The 16,709-nt window shown below is 37.0% G+C and overlaps 1 protein-coding gene across 1 annotated transcript in view; it reads left to right on the plus strand.

Moving 5' to 3' along the window:
- Positions 1 to 16,709, plus strand: part of LOC109420894 (neural cell adhesion molecule 1) — a 176,676-nt gene that overhangs the window by 12,638 nt on the left and 147,329 nt on the right. Inside the window, exon 2 of the mRNA XM_062847950.1 lies at positions 3,398 to 3,601. Within this exon, the coding sequence (XP_062703934.1) occupies positions 3,398 to 3,601 (204 nt within the window). The remainder of the gene's footprint in view (positions 1 to 3,397; positions 3,602 to 16,709) is intronic.

A 16,709-nucleotide genomic window follows, 5' to 3' on the forward strand; every position in this document is an offset into this window, starting at 1 on the left:
ATAAAAAAAATTAAAATTCTCCATAACTTTAAACATCTGGACCCCAAAGTGGTGCTATGTGAAGCAATTCAACACTGCCGAAATTAATTTATGACAATATGCTATCTATGGAGAATTTTCAATTTTTCATGGAGCAATTCATATTTAATATGGAGCAATTTGATAAATACTTATGGAGCATTTATCTTTTTTCTATGGTGCAAGTTCAATTTTTATGGTGCAATTTAATTTTTATATGGAGCAATATTCAATTTACTCTGGGTACAATTTTGTGGAGCATTTAATTATGGAGTATTTGTACTTCACTTATGGGGCATTTCAGTATTATTTATTGGTACAAAATTTATGGGCTTCATGGCCGAGCGGTTAGCGGCGTCAATCGTTTAGGTGTCTCGTAAGCCTCGGAGTGTGGGTTCGATTCCCGCTCCAGTCGGGGAAAACTTTTCGTCAAAACGGAAAATTCTCCACTGGGCCACTGGGTGTTATATGTGTTGTCCGTTGTCGAATGTTTGTACTGTTCAGTCTGTAGAGGCCGTAAGGTCGAAGACGGTGTAATTTTCTAAAAAGTATGGAACATTTTCAATTAATTTTTGGTAATATTGCACATTTTCATGGAACATATGTTCATTCTTTATGGAACGCTATTTGATTTTCTATGGAGCGTTTCTATTTGTTTATGGGTGCAATAAATAGGCTGCCGTTAAAATAGGCATTAGGATTTCTTAACCCTTCTGCAGTAGTACAGGAGAAATCCCATCCCTACCTGGCACTTTGAAGGGTTCAAAGGAATCAAACTCCCAATTAACCTTTTGTCCAGTAATAAATTGATCGGCCAGAATGCATGCATCACTTCTGGCACCTTCTGACACAGTTGAATCATCATGGTCATGAATATATTTCCTGGTTTCATTGGCCTCAGTTTGCGTTACAGATGTATTCTGGTCTGTAGTGAACGCAACAATAGAACACGGAAAGTGTGTTTTCATCATTGATTCTAAAATTTCTTCGGAGCTCTTCGTAAAAGATCCGTCTTTTTTTAAGAATTCCAAGACCTATTGAATGATCTTAAGCGAGGACTTTTTGCAATCTAGCATCAATCGGAGTATTTTCAAAGTTTTCACATGTGTGCCTCTAATTTATCCTCTTCGACCTTAGCTTCCTAGAATAACAGACAACATTTGCTACTTCTGGTGGAGGTACATCATCCACATCTCCCGGAAAGTATGCCGAAGCAATACAAGTTTCCGTTTTCCGTGAATTGTTGTACTTCCACCATTATAGCAACAATGTCTCGGTCAATAAGTTGTGTAATTAGAACTGCATTCACACTTCCATTTACTAATATTGCAGATCTTGGTTGTGACTGCCCTAATTTATATTTGAATTTTGAAGGATTTTTATAGATTCAAAAAATCCTACCATTGTTTGTCCATGTTTCCTGAATGAAAGCTATATCCTGTTTACTCTCGGCAAATCTTTTGCAAAGTGCAGCTGTTGCTCTATTTGCATGATGTTGATTTGCTTGGAAGAATTCTAAGTTATGATTTTGATCGTACCTTAGATCTTATAATCGTCAAGAATTTTGTTTTTTTTTTTAATTTTGATTGAAGCTAATTGAGAAGCTGCTCATTGGAAATTTTAGATGCACTTATCGAAAAGCTACAGCTTTTTGATCTTTTTTTTTTTTGAATGAAGGTTTTGCTTGTCTCGATCATTTTGCCTATGCCCTGTAGTTGCGGCTCATGAGCATTAAAAAGATGCATATTGATTCCTTGCGATTGCTTCTTATTTACAAACATGCTATTTTGTACTTCTTATTAACAGCCTCAACTTAACAAAAACAGATGGGATTCATATCTTTGTCCTATTTAAGAGACTTTCAGCCCTTGATTGGTTCGTTTGGATTCATATCTGTTATTGTTAAGTTTTTCATGAATGGCCAAAATGTTTGGGATAGGAAATTTTTTTATCATGCTGTAACTTTTCATAGAGTGCATCGAAAATTTTCAAATTTTGACTGTTTGTCAACCTATTATATGAAAATCATAGGTACAAATTTAAGCTCGATTGGTTATTCTTTCGTGAAGCTAAAACTGTTCACATAAAACACTATTTTTGAACAACTAATTTTTGAACTGCCATATCTCGGAAACTAGTGAACTGAAATTGATGAAATTTTGGACGTTTATCAACAATATATTGATGCATCACAAGTTATTAAAACATAGATATTTCTTGAATAATGAAAAATGTTATGATAGATTGACAATTTTAGGATCTTTCTCGAAAAAACGTAATTTTTTTACATCAATTTCATTACAATTTTAGTTTTGATATCCAATGATTTTCTACTTCTGTTCTCAAGATATCTCTAATAATATACATTAGAGCCTATTTGGATTGAAGGAAGAACACATTTAGTAATTTTTGTGTGGTATTGTAAATTTGACTTATTTACCTCTATGTGAGTGACAATGACAAACCGGTATAACTTTATTCGTCGTGAGAAAATATCAATATATTGTCGAATGAATTGTCGGTTTACTGCTTTCCGAGATATGAAAGCTCGAAAACTAGTTGTCTAAAAAATAGTGTTTAACCAAAACAGTTCTAACTTTGCGAAAGATTTACCAATCCAGCTCAATTTTCGACAATGATGCACACATAGTAGGTTGACAAACAATCAAAATTAAAGAATTTTTGATGGACTCTATAAAAAGCTACAGTTTGTTGAACTTTTTTAAGGGAGAACATTTTGGCCACCCCCTGTATATAAAAACAGCATCACTTATCAACGAAGATCAATGTATTCCTTTCCTATTAATTAAAACTTCTTTCCGTGACAGCTGGGGAGATGCAGAGATGATCTCAATCTTCAGCAGCAATGAACGTCACTTTAACGTTCCCTTTCTTTTCCGATGACCGTAGCGAGAAGATCAAGGCAAACCCCAGCAGAAAAAAGACTTAAAAATACAATTTTTGCTTTACATACTCTGATCGAACAGATCGTACTCTCCTGAAAACACCACTGGCTCACCGATGACCTAGTAGTGAATAATATTATATCGACTATTTTGTTGCCACTAGAGTATATGCTTTTAGGCAAAATAATAACCTTCAGCCACAAACGGCAATGCGATATGGATTTACTCCGATTCTATACTCTCGGTCACGAAAGCCAAACCAATAGGTCCTGTGGCTATCGCAAAACACCATCTAGCATAGATCAACGGTTGCACGTTATGTTTTGTGGAGACTCGCGTACAGTCACCATGACGAAGTAATATTCGAAAGCAGAAAACAAAATAGTTCTATTCTGGTTCTTGCCTCCCAGCTACATCTATTTGTAATTACAAAAAAATAATTGAGTACATTTCATTCCATCTATATTTTTCAGGTCGCCCGCAGCCATCGGTCAAGTGGCTCATCAATGGCACGCTGGTGGACGAACAGTACGAGCATAATTCTGGCGACGTGATCGAAAATCGGTTGCTGTGGCCAGCGATTCAGCGGTCCGATTTGAACTCGATTTTCACCTGCCAGGCCACCAACACCGATTTGGTGCAACCGAAGGAGAGCAACTACGTGCTGGATTTATACCGTGAGTATTTATGCGGTGTATTGGGGGTCAATCTGCTATTTGTTCTGTATTATACCTACTAGAAGGGCCAACAAACTTTTCCCTGTATGCAATGTGTTTTGGCTGGCCCGAGCCAAATTCTTAAATGTGTGAGAAGTTTTCAAAATTATTTATTTACTCTCCTATATTTTTTGTTAGCCTTCATAAATCTTTACAGGTAAAACAAAAAAAGATATCAGAGATGGCTTAGAAAGGCCTTACAGGATGTCTCTTATTTATTGAACATATACATGTAAAATTATTGTTTATGCATATAAATTTATAGAAAATTCCAACAAAGTAATCCTTCATGGTCCGATAGCCAATAAATTGTTTTCAACCATTGAAAGCCAAATCATCTCTGAGGAAGAAGGTCCACCCATAGTCCACATAAGCTCCATGAACATTTCTACATAAACAATAAGGCCAAAGGGTTATTACTTATTCGCTCGGCACCAAGTTCATTTCATCATATTTACCGAAGTTCATGCTTGCTGGTTAAACATACCAAATACCTCGCCTCGCCATCCCAGCAGGCAATTCTCCTTCAGATCGGAAGTCGACTGAATACAACCGGAATGCTGTATCCGGCAACCATCATTTGGTACGCGAAGGGGTCCTGTAGTGGGTCACATAACAACATTACACATTGATTGTCGTGGTTCGTATATGTGACTGCGTGTCGTCGTCGTTGGTGGCTCTTGCAATATGCCAGCAGCAAACCGGTTGTCATCGAGATGGTGCGCATTTTGTCATTGTGCTAACATGGGTAATGTTTGCAACCATTCGAAACAACAAACCCCCTTCCAATATGTGTGTGTGTTGTTTATGCAGACAGGGAACTTGAGCTAGGAGAACGATAGCCGGCAGCATTGCCCAGGCATTGGTAATAAACCACCAACAAGATTCCTTCCGGTTGAGTAATACGATGAAATCTTGTGTAGTAAACAAGGATGAGCCGCATTATACACGGTCCTTCGGCGAAGTATTCATGTTCACATTTCTGTCCGTTCTGCACCATTCGCTGAACAAATCAAACAGAAGCCTATAATTCTTAGACGGAATTTATTTTGCATTTTGGGCACCGTAAAAGAGAGTTACTTTAATAACTCAAAAGGCATACAGGGAGCGATTATATGTATAACAAACTATGATTTCATCAATCGATTGGAATCTGTTCAATATTACATACACTTCCTATCATAAGTTTGGGGTCACCCCCTCAAAAACATGTCATTTTTAGGCCAATATTTCCGATTTCAAAACTCTAGGTCTCATTCAAAAGAAAATAAGTTAAAGTAACTTTGAACATGATTTAGGTGAAACTTTTAGAAAAATATTTGTATGTAAATTTAACCTAAAGTTGCCAAATTTTCTAAAAAATGACGGTAGTGTCGCTGGAAATTAGGTCGCCCAAATTTTAAGAAGAGATCGGTAATATAACATATTTTCTAGTGGAGCGAACCTGGTATGATGGTTAGAACACTTGACTATCACGCCGAGAACCTGGGATCGAATCGCACTCCCGACAAACTCACAAAATGTGAGTTCTTCCTTCGAAAGGGAAGTAAAGCGTGGGTCCCGAGATGAACTAGCATAGGGCTAAAAATCTCGTTAATAAAAAACTTTTTCTATTAGTTTTCAGGAACTCTGAAAGAATCCGTGGAAAAAAATCTGTACGATTTTCTCGAGGAATTCTTGGAGAAAATACTGCACGAATTGCTGTAGGAATCAAACCAAGACCTCGCAATCCCAGCATTCTTGGAAAAAATCTAAGAAAAGTTATTCTTATTTATTCTTATCTGGGGGACCTTTTGAAAACACCCCTGAAAATTATATCAAGTTTATATCATACTGTGGCATACTGCTATGCCACAGTGTTCGAAATCGATGATTTTGCGATCAAAATTAAACAACTTTTTTTTAGGTTGGTTCTAGAGGTTTGGCGTGTTCTACAAAGTTTTTCTGCATGTTGAAAGGCGTCTTCTGATAAAATGTGATTAATGATTAATCCCCCTAGAAGTGAGATAAAATTTTTATTTTTTCAAAAAATTTTTAGAGGTTTGAAGTTTTTGGCAAAGTTGTAGCTCATAATAAGAGAAAAAACTTCGTAGAACATGTCAAAGCTCCACCTCTTACGGTTTTCGAGATATGGGGCGTTTTGTGCGAAGTACCCCTAAAACTAGTTTTTTTTCAGTGTAGCTTCAACAGATAAAATCCTACAGTTTTGTGTTCTTCTACAAACTTGTTGAGGACATCAGAATACACATTTCTTCCGAAGATGTTAAGTCATTATATCTTGAAACAAAAAAGTTATAGGCAAATTTATTATATTTTAAGGTGTACTTTCATCTTAAGTAACTATTTCCGGCGAAAAATGGCGCAGATGGCTCAGTCGGTAGGTGAAAGATTAGACTTTTTACTATCTCTTGAGGGTGGAAACCCTCGTGGGCAATAGTGGAAAAGGTGTTTTAAATACAAGGCAAAAACTTATTATTTTGCCTGTAATACAAGAGAAATAAATAGAAAACATAATAATTAAGATGCCCGCAGTAATTTTTAGTGCATTGCGTAATTTCCGGAAATATTTTACAACATTTTTGAGCATTGTGCTTACCAAACAGAATATTTTTTGATGATTTTGAATTCATATTGTTAACTATCAGATGGTCAGGTAATTTCTGATAAAGTTACTTTAAAATAAACTGTTTGAAGTTTTTTTTCGAGGCAATATTCAAGTTATGTAGCGCTAGGAATAGAAGAGAGGAAATATTGAACAATTCAAGATGTGCATCAAAACACAGAGTAGATTTTTTTTCGTAGATTTATATTTGTTGTTTGTCTTTTCAACTTCGGAAAGAGTATCGGAAAATAGGGGAACTTACGTATTTTCGGCAGTTTTGTTCTCTTCGTCATGGGAGGTTTTTGAAACCTGTTGATGTCAAAGTTGGCCTCAAATCCTTCCCAACCAAGCTGAGTTATGTGCCCAAATTTCAGGAAATTTGGCCCACAAAAACCCCCCTTGACGAAGAGAACAAACCTGCCGATAATACCCTTTGTCACTGTTGGGTATGGAGTGGACTGTACGAAGAATACTGGTCGCGGGAAAGCTCACGTTCCCACGAGAACGGAGCCGGCGGGAGCAGGAGTAGGGTACTCCTTCCAAGAATAGTCCTCAGCCAGGAAACCAGGGTAGAAAATCCAACGCAGTTGGCAATCGTTAAGGTGATGAAAACCACAGAGAATTATTTCACTTCACACACTGTATTTCATTTTCTCTTCTTCTATTTACAAAGGTCTCTTAACACTACTGCACAACTAAACTTAATCACTTTCCACTTTTATTCACTGTTACTTCGCTTTACATCACGTGTGAACTTTAGCCAGTTCGAAAAAATACTAACTCCCTCAAAGCGCAGTGCGCCTTGTATTTATACTACCCACCGCGTGATCTCGAATCACGTGGAACCATCGAGAACGTACTAGATTGTACGCGCCTTGTCGATGGTGGTAACTCAACATTCAAAGGGGAACTCAGTTTCGATGCCAGTCACTCACGCTGTCGATCTGATACAGATTACTCCTCTCTCTCTCTCGTCGCTCTCGCAGTCGTTCATCAACGTCGCTCTCTCTCATTTGTTGTCATCTCACCACATAGCCAATCGCCGCTTCGTCGCCGTACTGCCGGGGTGCTGATGTTTTGGTTGCTGCTACGCATGACGGTCTACCGGGGGATGCGCTCTCCTACTCACTGCCGCTCGCACTGCTAGACTTAACCATCTTCAGTGTGGTTTCCGCACTGAACAGTCACCCTATCAGGAGAAGCTTTGATTCGCCCGATAGCAGATTAACAGCTTTTTGGGTAATTCATGAGTTTCACTTCCAACTGGGGAGCAATTGAAATATATCAGATATAAATCAATAAAATACAGGGTGTGCCAAGAAATAATATGAAAGTTTTTTTAACATTTCTTTTAATCGCTTGACGTAACCAATTACATGTTTTGACGTACCATTGTCTGTATCATTAGTTACTTGTAATATTTTTCATATTTTTAACAGTACTTTTCACAAACATCGGGTTGAAAATAATCAAATTGAACATTTGATAAAAACGATTTGCTTTGTTTTCATCAGAAAATCGTCAAAATGTGAATTGAAGAGTGCGAAATTACAACTATCTTAATTGTGTTTTTAAATTTTGAAAAATTTATTGATTTTTTAATTTTATACGAAAGTATATTTTTTTATTTATTTTTCTTGTATTACAGGCAAAATAATAAGTTTTTGCCCTGTATTTCAAACACCTTTCCCACTATTTCCCACGAGGGTTTCCACCCTCAAGAGATAGTGACAAGTCTAATCTTTCACCTACCGACTGAGCCATCTGCGCCATTTTGCGCCGGAAATAGTTACTTAAGGTGAAAGCACACCTTAAAATATGAAAATAAAATAAAATAAAATATAAATAAAATAAAAATTTGCCTATAACTTTTTTGTTTCAAGATATAATGACTTAACATCTTCGGAAGAAATGTGTATTTTGACGTCCTGAACAAGTTTGTAGAAAGTCACAAAACTGTAGGATTTTATGTGTTGAAGCTACACTGAAAAAACTAGTTTTAGGGGTACTTCGCACAAAACGCTCCATATCTCGAAAACCGTAAGAGGTGGAGCTTTGACATGTTCTACGAAGTTTTTTCTCTTATTACTAGCTACAACTTTGACAAAGACGTCAAACCTCTAAAAAAAATTTGAAAAAATAAAATTTTTATCTCACTTCTAGGGGATTGATCATTAATCACATTTTATCAGAAGACGCTTTTAAACATGCAGAAAAACTTTGTAGAACACGCCAAACCTCTAGAACCAACCTAAAAAAAGTTATTTTATTTTGATCGCAAAATCATCGATTTCGACCACTGTGCTATGTTAACTATATTTAGGACTGTAAAAAAACACTGGTTTAATCAGTATAGTAACATGTTTTATTATAATCAGATCAAAAGTATAACAAAATGTGACATTAACTTCAGCTTTAAGATATCGAGTTTCTATCATAATTTGATACAATTTGTAGCATGTTAAGAATTAGCTTAAGTTAAAGTTCACGAATAAAACGGAATTAAAAAAAACAATTTGTAGCAATATTTACAGTTAGCCTAGGGGTTAAAGCTACGGATCGCCAACCCGGAGACGGCGGGTTCGATTCCCGTTCCAGTCGGGAAAATTTTCTCAACTCCTACTGTATAGTGTATCATTGTAATTGCCTCACAATATACAAATTCATGCAATGACAGTCAAAGAAAGCTCTTCAATTAATAACTATGGAAGTTCTCAAAAGAACACAAAGTTGAAGCGAGGCAGGTCAAGTCCCAGTGGGGACGTAGAGTCATAAATAAAAAGAAGAAGAGAAGAAGCAATATTTTCTGCTTATCAAAAAATTACAATGGGTTATTCAAAACTAACAATTGCAAGCCACAAACAAGCATGCATGCCGAATTAATGCTTTATAATAGTAATGATAGCTGAACCAAAATAATGCTTCACATTTTGGTTGATTTACGACCGTCTTGATAATTAACCCTCTAACGCCTTTAGACGGGGTATAGTTTAAGCATTTTCGTATTTTTTGTTTCGTGGACAATCAAAATTTTTATATTTTTGACTGATATTTAGGACTGTTTTGTGTAACTCAAAATGGTGTTTGATGTCTTTAAAATCGTCTTTATATTTATTGAAATCATTGACATATTGATGTTTTAGTCACCTTCCAGAAATCATTACTTATTTTGTATTGAATCACTAAAATTATCATATTTCGATTCCTTCCCAAATCATTCTATTATAGTAAAATAATTCAAAAGAGAGTCAAATACACTTTTAAATTATTTTCCCTAAAATAACGTGAAAATTATATTTTACAAGAAAAATATTTAAAATAAAATATATCAACAATAATCATCAAATCTCAAAATGTTTTCGCCTCAAAAAATCTGTATCACGAATAGGCTGCCAGGAAAAATATTAAAGTGTGGGGATGTTTAAAATAAAATTTAAAAAAAAAATCATAACTTAACCAAAATTCATAAAACCGAGAATTAAACAGAATTATCTTCCAAAACATGTTTAAATCGCTTTTAGATGACGAAAAATGATATTCAGATCAAAATTAAAAAAAAATGGGTATTAGAGGGTTATTGGGACTTTTTAGCGCCTTAGGATGGCTCAGATAGGAAGGCATGCGATTGGCCATCGACGAGTCTTGGTTTCGAATATTGATTCAGGTATATTTAAGTGCTAATCATAAAATTTCTCGGAAATTGAAAATTTTTGCATTTCTTTTTTTGCCTTTCTCGTACACCAAGGTGTACCGAAAGGCTATATGTTCACTCCAAAAACGAAAATTTGATAGAGCCTCCGGAGAGGTCAAGTCTTATATACCAATCGACTCAGCTCGACGAATTGAGGTGATGTCTGTGTGTGTGTATGTGTGTGTGTGTGTGTGTGTGTGTGTGTGTGTGTGTGTGTGTGTGTGTGTGTGTGTGTGTGTGTGTGTGTGTGTGTGTGTGTGTGTGTGTGTGTGTGTGTGTGTGTGTGTGTGTGTGTGTATGTGTGTATGTGTGTATGTGTACAAAAAAACTCACATCACTTTTTGGCAGTAAACCTCAACCGATTTCAATGACCGACGATTCATTCGACGCGGAATCCGGTCCCATTGTTTCCTATTGAAAATGGTTCAGATCGGTCCAGCCGTTCCGGAGTTATGGCCATTTAGGTGTTCCGGACCGGTACCCCAGGAAGAGGCCAGATATGAAAACGCTACAAAACCCATCCATGCGGCACATCAAACTACGGCATTTTCGATAACTTGATGAATGGTAAGCAGAAAAATAGTCTCAGACCATATCTGAACCGGTAGTGTCCCGGAACCGGTTCCGGGTGTCCCGCCGGAAGTGACCAAACATAAAAGTGAACAAATCCCATGCATGCGACATATCAAACCGCGGCTTTTTCGAAAGCGTGATGAACAGTAAGCAGGAAAACATTCTCAGACCATATCGGAACCGGTAGTGTTCCGGAACCGGTTGCAAATACCCCACCGGAAGTGGCCAAGTATAAAAGTTAACCAAACTCATGCATGCGACATATCAAATAGTGGCTTTTTTGATATCCTGATGAACAGTAAGCAGGATAACATTCTCAGACCATATCTGAACCGGTTGTGTCTCGGAACCGGTTCCGGGTGTCCCGTAGGAAGTGTACAAATATAAAATTGAACTAAAACCATGAAAGCGACATATCAAACCGCAGCTTTTTCGATAACCTGATGAACAGTAAGCAGGAAAGCATTCTCAGACCATATCGGAACCGGTTCCAGATATTCCGCCGGAGGTGACAAAGTGTAAAAGTTAATTAAACCCTAGATTAAACCCATGCAAGCGACACATCAAATAGTGACTTTTTTGATATCCTGATGAACAGTAAGCAGGAAAATATTTTCAGAACAAATCTGAATTGGTTGTGATCCGGAACCGGTTCCGGGTGTCCCGCCGGAAATGGTCAAATATAAAAGGGAACCAAACCCATGCAAGCGACACATTAAATCGCGGATTTTTAGGCATCTTGATTTGGCAAAAAAAAAGTTTCCAGCCATATTGGGGACAACCGGAAGTGTTCCGCAACCGATTACGGTTGCCCCATCGGAAGTGATCAAATGTAAAGGAGAACCAAACCCATAAATTCGACACATTAAATGACTTTTTAATTAAGCTGCTGAACGGTTAACAAGCAAAAAAAAATCTTAGAACATACTTTGGAAAACCAATAGTGTGCCGAAACCGGTTCCAGGTGCCCCGACGGAAGTGATCAAATGTAGAAAAGAACCAAACGCATACACGCAGCACATTAAATAACGGCTTCTTCGATAACGCGAAGAACGGTCAGCAAGAAAATAGTCTCATGCCAGTAGTGTTCCGGAACCAGATTCGAGTGCCTCGCCGGAACTGGCGAAATGCACAAATGAACCAAACCCATACATGCATTACATCAATTTGCGACTTTTTAGAAAAACTGATTATTAATTTGCATGAAACTAGTCTAAGACCACATCAGGGACAATCGGTTAGTGGTAAAATGTGAACCGAAAGTGGTAAATGTGAAATTGGACCAAACCCATGCGTGTCGTACCATAAAACCACGCTAATTCGACAATGATTGCTGTCAAATTACCTGGATAAACTTTTAATTCGATAAACTAACATTATTTTAGTTTCGTTTAGATTATGATTTGTTTTTGAACAGAAATCTTACAGATATTGTGGTGGTACGAATTTATAGCTTGTTCATTTTCCCGAGGTTCACTGCGGTTGATCACCAAACGGATCTGTTGTCGGAAAGCGCCAAAATAGAACTTTCGGAAATAGCAGCTGCACGAGGAGCCGCTGCGGGTGTGAGTTACATCACAATATCGTATCATTCGTATTTGCAGTGTATTACACTGTGACATTTGATCATTTTTTAATTCAACAAATTTCGAATGAGCGGGGTACAAATTAAAAAGTGTCGTATTAAAGAGTGATGATTTCGCGGGGTTTGACAGTACACCAAATAGCAGCTTTTTTGATAACTTCTTCTTCTTTATGGTTTGACGTTCGCATTCGAACTTGGTCTGCCTCTCTTCTACTTAGTGTTCTTTAGAGCACTTCCACAGTTACTAATCGAAGGGTTTTCTTTGCCTGCCATTGCATGAATTTGTATATTGTGAGGCAAGTACAAGTCGAGAAAAAGTTCCCGACCGAAACGAGAATGAAACCCGCCGTTTCCAGATTGGCGATTCATAGCCTTAATTACTAGGCCAACTGGAGACCCTTTTTTGATAACACGATGATTGATTCGTAAGAACATAGCCTCAGACCATATTTTAGACAACCGATAGTGTCCCGAAACTAGTTCTGGGTGTCCCACTGGAAGTGGTCAAATGTAAAAGTGATCTGTACCCTTGCATAAGATAAATCAAATCGTGTTTTTTTAGGTAACCTAATGTACGTTAGCGATGATATTGCCTCAGACTATGTTTGGGAGACCCGGTGGTGTTCCGGAACCTGTTCCAGAAAGTAATCAAATGAACTATGCGACACATCAAATCACGGCTTTTTAATAACCTGAGGAACTGTTAACTAGAAAATAGGCTCATACCGCATTAGAGACTACCGGTAGGGTTGCACAACCAGCGTTTGATGCTTCGCCGTAACTACGAAAGTAAATAAAATCAATGCAAGCGATAAATATGTGTAAGAGAACAAAATCTTGACACATAAAACACGTCTCACTATACTCACTACGTTCTTGTTTTCAACGGTCAATAAAATATAACCTAGAATGTGCAGAAAAAAACTTTATCGAAGACCGCAAAGTGATCTGTGATTGTGTAAAAAGTTATATCATAGCTTGTTAGTATCGTCTTGATATTGATCAGCTCCCAATGTTAGTGAAGGTACTCAAGCAGTCAAGGGGTGATACACAAATTATGTCACGCAAAAATCGACCTTTTTCAACCCCCCTCCCCCCTATGTCACGCTTTTTGTATGGGACCTCAATATTTTTTGTAAGGGTCGCCACGGTCTGCAAACCCCCCCACCTCCCCCCCCCCCCCTCCCCCCTAAATGCGTGACGTAATTTGTGTACGGCCCCCAACTGAGAAATCTGATATTATTCAGCTCTGCTTATACGCTGAACACAACGTCGGACTATGTGCCATCAATAAGTTTTAAGTCAATTCAATGATGGCTTTGATAAAATGCTTGCTTTTCTTAAAACAACATCAGGATTCAGGAACACTTTGACTAACGTCGACGGAAAGATCGTGTGAACATATACGACGAGAAAGGCACTATCACCTCTAGGTGGATTAATTTGGGTTTTTTATTACAATTTTGCTTAAGCTGAATAACAACTTTACTATGTAATTGTAAAATGCTTATAACAACCAACAGTCCAGTTGGTACACAACACCTTGCTTTATAATTTCTTCAAATTTGTGTGAACAAACCCCGATTAAAGGTTGTACCAGAAAATTATCCGAATGTTATACAGCATCATGCTGAATTATTTCGTCATAAAAGTGATTGTTAATTTAGTGATTGTTAGTTAGAATAAGCAACATTTATAACATCATGTGATATAATTGCGTAATAATATTTCTCACCGAAGATGTCCAACATAATTGTATAACAATGAGATATAAATATCATGATATGTTATAATTATCTTATATTTTTGTTAGAATCTTCAAGTCGAGCCCCCATCCCAGTTCACATGCTTGGAAGATTTCGTAGAGAAATATGTTATAATTTTGTTATGATTTCGCATGCTAGTCTAGCAATATTGATATAATCTTGTTATGATTATATCTCATCTTGTTGTATTTTTGTTTAAAATAGAACGAGTTTTATTAAGAGTTTTTGTTATTTTAACTACTAACGTACATGTTTTATAACAACCGTTGTTACATAAATCATTGTAACAAAATAACACAACCTATAATAATTTTGCTTGTTCTAGTCGGGTAACGCCTCCGAAAACACCAACAACCCCCCTCTCTGGAAATCCCTATAATGCAAATATTATTAACTATCTTCACAAACCGGGGCTCCCCATCTTCGTTCAAAAATGGCTCAGGATATCGGATTCCGTCTCAGGAGCATTTCGAGAGCATTTCAGGTGTTTCCAGTAGAGATGGTCGGGTTTCTGATTTTATAGACCCGTACCCGTAAAATTTCATATTTCAAAACCCGTACCCAACCCGAACCCGAGAAAAAAAATTTCGTCAAACCCGGACCCGACCCGAACCCGAAAAATTTTCGGCGGTCAAACCCAAACCCGACCCAAACCCGAAAAAAAATGTCTCAAGAAACCAGAGTTCAAAAATAACACAGCGTAACAAAAATTAACTTTTTGTCTGTCTCAAGAGCAAACTTATGTGTCTCTGAAGAATTTTGGGCCGCTGAATTCGAATCCGGGCTCAGATTTGCTCTAACACGTCACAATTTTGAGCTATACCTCAATTTATAGGGCGAAATATGCGATTTTGGGCTTTTTTGACTGCAAGCCATTAAGCTTAGAAATATTTTTTAAGCAATCAAAAGGTTAATTGGTCAATTAACATCTAAATTAACGACTCATGCAAAATATTTCGTTCTACCAAATCGAATTTGATAGTTTTAAGCGATTTATGTTAGGTACGATATTTCCCATACAAGTCATCCTCCAAAAGTTGCATGCAAGTTTTCATACTAACATAAAATGCTTAAATCTATAAAATTTGATTAGGTAAAATGAAATATTTTGCATAAGTCGTTCATTTAGATGTTAATTGACCAATTAACCTTTTGATTGCTTAAAAAAAATATTTCCAAGCTTAATGGCTTGCAGTCAAAAAAGCCCAAAATCGCATATTTCACCCTATAAATTGAGGTATAGCTCAAAATTGTGACGTGTTGGAGCAAATCTGAGCCCGGATTCGGATTCAGCGGCCCAAATTCCTTCGGAGACACATTAGTTTGCTCTTGAGACAAGAACATGTTGCGCTGTGTAATTATTAAATGTAACGTGCATGACAAATAAAGCATTTTTAAGTACCAAATTATCTACATTGGTACCGAATTATCTACCCACTGGAACCCGACGTTATTCAACCCAACCCAACCCGTACCCGAACGCCCTCAAAGGGCTCTTGAAATTCCCTGAAACGACCCTGAAACACCTTACCGCCTTTTTAGTGCTCTCTTGGAACTTCCTGGAAACCCCTTTGGCTCTTTCTCAAATACCCAGAACCAAGACCTGGTTATCAAACACTGCCAACAACAACTCTTGTTTCATTCTGGGGGACATAAACATCCCTGTAAACTTGGCCAACAACAACGTTGTACTAAGATACAAACAGCTCCTGCAATCGTATAATTTCATTTGTACTAATACATCTGTTACTAGACCGGCAAGCTCGAATATTTTAGATCATGTAATTTGTAGAATGGAAGATGCTTCGCGTATTTGTAATCACACGATTTTTTCTGAAGTCAGTGATCACCTGTTAGTTTTGTCTGAATTCAAATTGTCTGCGGAAACAAGTCGGGTAACGTTGTCGAAGAAAATTATAAATCACTCTGTTTTGCAAAACGATTTTAGATCTTATTTACAAAGTATTGAAGAAATAGATGATGTTAGTAACTGTCTGGAGAACGTCGTTTCCAAGTACAATGAAATTCTTGAACGTTGTACCGTTACTGTTAATAAAACTGCAAATTTAAAAGGGACACATTGCCCTTGGATGAATTTTGAAATTTGGTCTTTAATAAAAATAAAAAATAATTATTTAAAAAGGCACCGCAGAAACCCCTTAGATACTCAAACTGCTGAGCTTCTAAAACATGTTTCCAAAAAAGTTGAAATTTTGAAGAAAAGATCGAAGAAACAATACTTTGAAAACTTATTGAACAACACTTGCCATTCAAAGCTATGGAAAAATATCAATACGATTTTTGGCATCAAAAACAAAACACCTCAACAATCTCTTATATACAAAGGAATCCCAACAGCTAATCAAACAGAAGTATGTGAGGTTTTTAATGACCACTTTTCAACCATAGGCGCTACTCTAGCCAATGAAATTCAACCTAGTAGAGAAAACCCTTTAAGGACAGTTAGGACCATCTTAGATTCAATATTTCTACATCCTGCGAGCACTAATGAAGTCATAATGTTGATAAGAGACCTGAAAAATAACAAAAGTCCTGGTCCAGATAACATTCCAGCAAGTGTGATTAAAAATAATGTAGATCTGTTAGCGAAAATACTTACAACATCTTTTAACAAAATAATCGAAACTGGACGTTATCCTTCCTGCCTTAAAGTTGCCAAAGTTGTGCCCGTTTTCAAAAGTGGAGACCCCAGTAATCCTAATAATTACCGACCAATATCTACTCTGTCAATCTTCAACAAAATTTTCGAAAAACTTTTGGTGAGTAGATTAACAGCTTTTTTTGAGCAGCACAATGTAATTTATAATTTGCAGAATGGATTTAGATGTGGT

Source organism: Aedes albopictus, chromosome 2, assembly GCF_035046485.1.
Source record: "Aedes albopictus strain Foshan chromosome 2, AalbF5, whole genome shotgun sequence".
Lineage (NCBI taxonomy): Eukaryota > Metazoa > Arthropoda > Insecta > Diptera > Culicidae > Aedes > Aedes albopictus.